The following is a 2,594-nucleotide window of genomic DNA, read 5'->3' on the forward strand; positions in this document are numbered from 1 at the left end:
CAGAGCGCTCGTGAATCGCCGGGGGGGGGGGGGTGGATTACCACTGCCCCTCGGTTTAATATACCATTCGTTCCTCTCCTCTCTTCTGTTTCATCTAAGCTCGCTGGGTCCTGCAAACCTCTGGGTCCTGCAGACCTCTGGGTCCTGCAGACCTCCGGTTCCTCAGACCTCCGGTTCCTGCAGACCTCTGGGTCCTGCAGACCTCCGGTTCCTCAGACCTCCGGTTCCTGCAGACCTCTGGGTCCTGCAGACTTCTGGGTCCTGCAGACCTCCGGTTCCTCAGACCTCCGGTTCCTGCAGACCTCCGGTTCCTCAGACCTCCGGTTCCTGCAGACCTCCGGTTCCTCAGACCTCTGGTTCATGCAGACCTCTGGTTGCTGCAGACCTCTGGTTGCTGCAGACCTCTGGTTGCTGCAGACCTCTGGTTCATGCAGACCTCTGGTTGCTGCTGACCTCCGGTTCCTGCAGACCTCCGGTTCCTGCAGACCTCCGGTTCCTGCTGACCTCTGGTTCCTGCTGACCTCTGGTTGCTGCAGACCTCCGGTTCCTGCTGACCTCTGGTTGCTGCAGACCTCCGGTTCCTGCAGACCTCTGGTTCCTGCTGACCTCTGGTTGCTGCAGACCTCCGGTTCCTGCAGACCTCTGGTTCCTGCTGACCTCTGGTTGCTGCAGACCTCCGGTTCCTGCTGACCTCTGGTTGCTGCAGACCTCCGGTTCCTGCAGACCTCTGGTTCCTGCTGACCTCTGGTTGCTGCAGACCTCCGGTTCCTGCTGACCTCTGGTTGCTGCAGACCTCCGGTTCCTGCAGATCTCTGGTTCCTGCTGACCTCTGGTTGCTGCAGACCTCTGGTTCCTGCAGACCTCTGGTTCCTGCTGACCTCTGGTTCCTGCTGACCTCTGGTTGCTGCAGACCTCCGGTTCCTGCAGACCTCTGGTTCCTGCTGACCTCTGGTTGCTGCAGACCTCCGGTTCCTGCTGACCTCTGGTTGCTGCAGACCTCCGGTTCCTGCAGACCTCTGGTTCCTGCTGACCTCTGGTTGCTGCAGACCTCCGGTTCCTGCAGACCTCTGGTTCCTGCTGACCTCTGGTTCCTGCTGACCTCTGGTTGCTGCAGACCTCCGGTTCCTGCAGACCTCCGGTTCCTGCTGACCTCTGGTTGCTGCTGACCTCTGGTTCCTGCTGACCTCTGGTTCCTGCTGACCTCTGGTTCCTGCTGACCTCTGGCGAGTGTTTTATCTCTGCAGCCCTCTCTATATAAGGGTATAACGCCCTCCAGAGAGTATAAGGCCCTCTAGAGGAGTATAAGGCCCTCTAGAGGAGTATAAGGCCCTCTAGAGGAGTATAAGGCCCACTAAGATCAAATATACCATCTATTCAAATAATAACAGTCTTAACAAACCCATTCGTTACACAATAATACAAGCATCAGTGATTTATACTGTGGAATAACTACTTACTTTTTTCCTGAAATCAAAGTTACGTGTGACTGTTCCTAGGATATGAATGACTTCTTTGATTGCAGCTCCCAATTGTTGAGCAACTTTCACTGATTTGTGATTCTGACTTCAAGGTCCTTCTTCGTCAACCTGCTGCAAGGTAATATTGTTGATTTGGTAGTTGAGATGTGCAATGTTATGCCCCACATGCAAGGTCTTTGCATTTTTTTATATTAAAGAGCATCTACCAATCTTCCGAAACTGTGGGGATAACGTAGATAACTTTGTAGATGATGCAATAACGTGGCTGAAGAATGTTGACCAAACCACACACTAGTTTAGTTTAGTTCATTTATTATGCACCACATATCCATCTTGTGGGCGGTAGTGGAAAGGGTCACAGAAGCACATAATGGGCTCAGGGACTGAACCCCACAATTCATTTAGCTAAGCAAGTTACAATCTTGATGAGCTAGTTACAAACTTTAATATAAGTCGTCAACAATGGGTTCGAGATCGACCTCAAGTACAGGTTCTAAATTAAGCAACTGACATATGTGGAGAGCTAGTGTCACAATTGATATGTTTGTCCTGCACACCGCCCCCCATCCAGTAGGCAGCGGTGGATAGGTTACAATCACTCAGTTACTACCTACAGTTAGCAAACTGGGGATATTTGGCTAAAATTTCTGGTAGCAGATCATTTTGAATGAAATATTTACACATCGCCTGAACATTGGTTGTAGAATTGTCTCTAAATTCACGTATCTTTTCACACTCCATCACATAGTGACGGAGGGTGTGCGAATAATTTTGTTGACACAGTTTACATTTGGTCAGGTCTCTATCAGCAGATAATGAGAATTCCCAGAGATACTTGTAACCGAGTCTAAGCCGAGCAATAGTAACATCTAGAAGTCTGCTGATTTTATTGGATGATCCATAGATGTGTGGCTCCTCTTGCATGATAGTATGATGATAGATGGAATTACTGGTGTCAATTTCACTTTGCCTCAGATCTACAAGATCTTGTTGAAGTTCTCGGTGTACTGCTGCTCTCAGATTGCTCATTGACAATCCAAGGTTACACTGAACGGCTCCTTTAAAGGCAGATTCTTTGGCTAACTTATCAGCTCTATCATGCAATCGGAGGCCAAC

General features: G+C 49.9%; 1 protein-coding gene across 1 annotated transcript; it reads right to left on the minus strand.

Annotated features, from left to right (window-relative positions):
- Positions 1–212: 212 nt before the first annotated feature.
- LOC123751189 (uncharacterized) lies at positions 213–2,219 on the minus strand. The gene is made up of 2 exons (XM_069301627.1): positions 2,166–2,219; positions 213–1,220 (listed from the first exon to the last, which is right to left on the minus strand). The coding sequence occupies exons 1-2, from the start codon at positions 2,217–2,219 to the stop codon at positions 213–215; spliced, it is 1,062 nt and encodes a 353-aa protein (XP_069157728.1).
- Between the last annotated feature and the right edge of the window lie 375 nt (positions 2,220–2,594).

Source organism: Procambarus clarkii, chromosome 46 (genome assembly GCF_040958095.1).
Source record: "Procambarus clarkii isolate CNS0578487 chromosome 46, FALCON_Pclarkii_2.0, whole genome shotgun sequence".
NCBI classification, from domain to species: domain Eukaryota; kingdom Metazoa; phylum Arthropoda; class Malacostraca; order Decapoda; family Cambaridae; genus Procambarus; species Procambarus clarkii.

Bases quoted from the DNA above. Each gene is read 5' to 3' on its own strand.
- LOC123751189 (XM_069301627.1), bottom strand. From the start codon at position 2,219: ATGGAGTGTGAAAAGATACGTGAATTTAGAGACAATTCTACAACCAAT. The intron at 1,221-2,165 runs GCGATGTGTAAA...AACACTCGCCAG, and splicing joins ATTCTACAACCAATGTTCAG to AGGTCAGCAGGAACCAGAGG.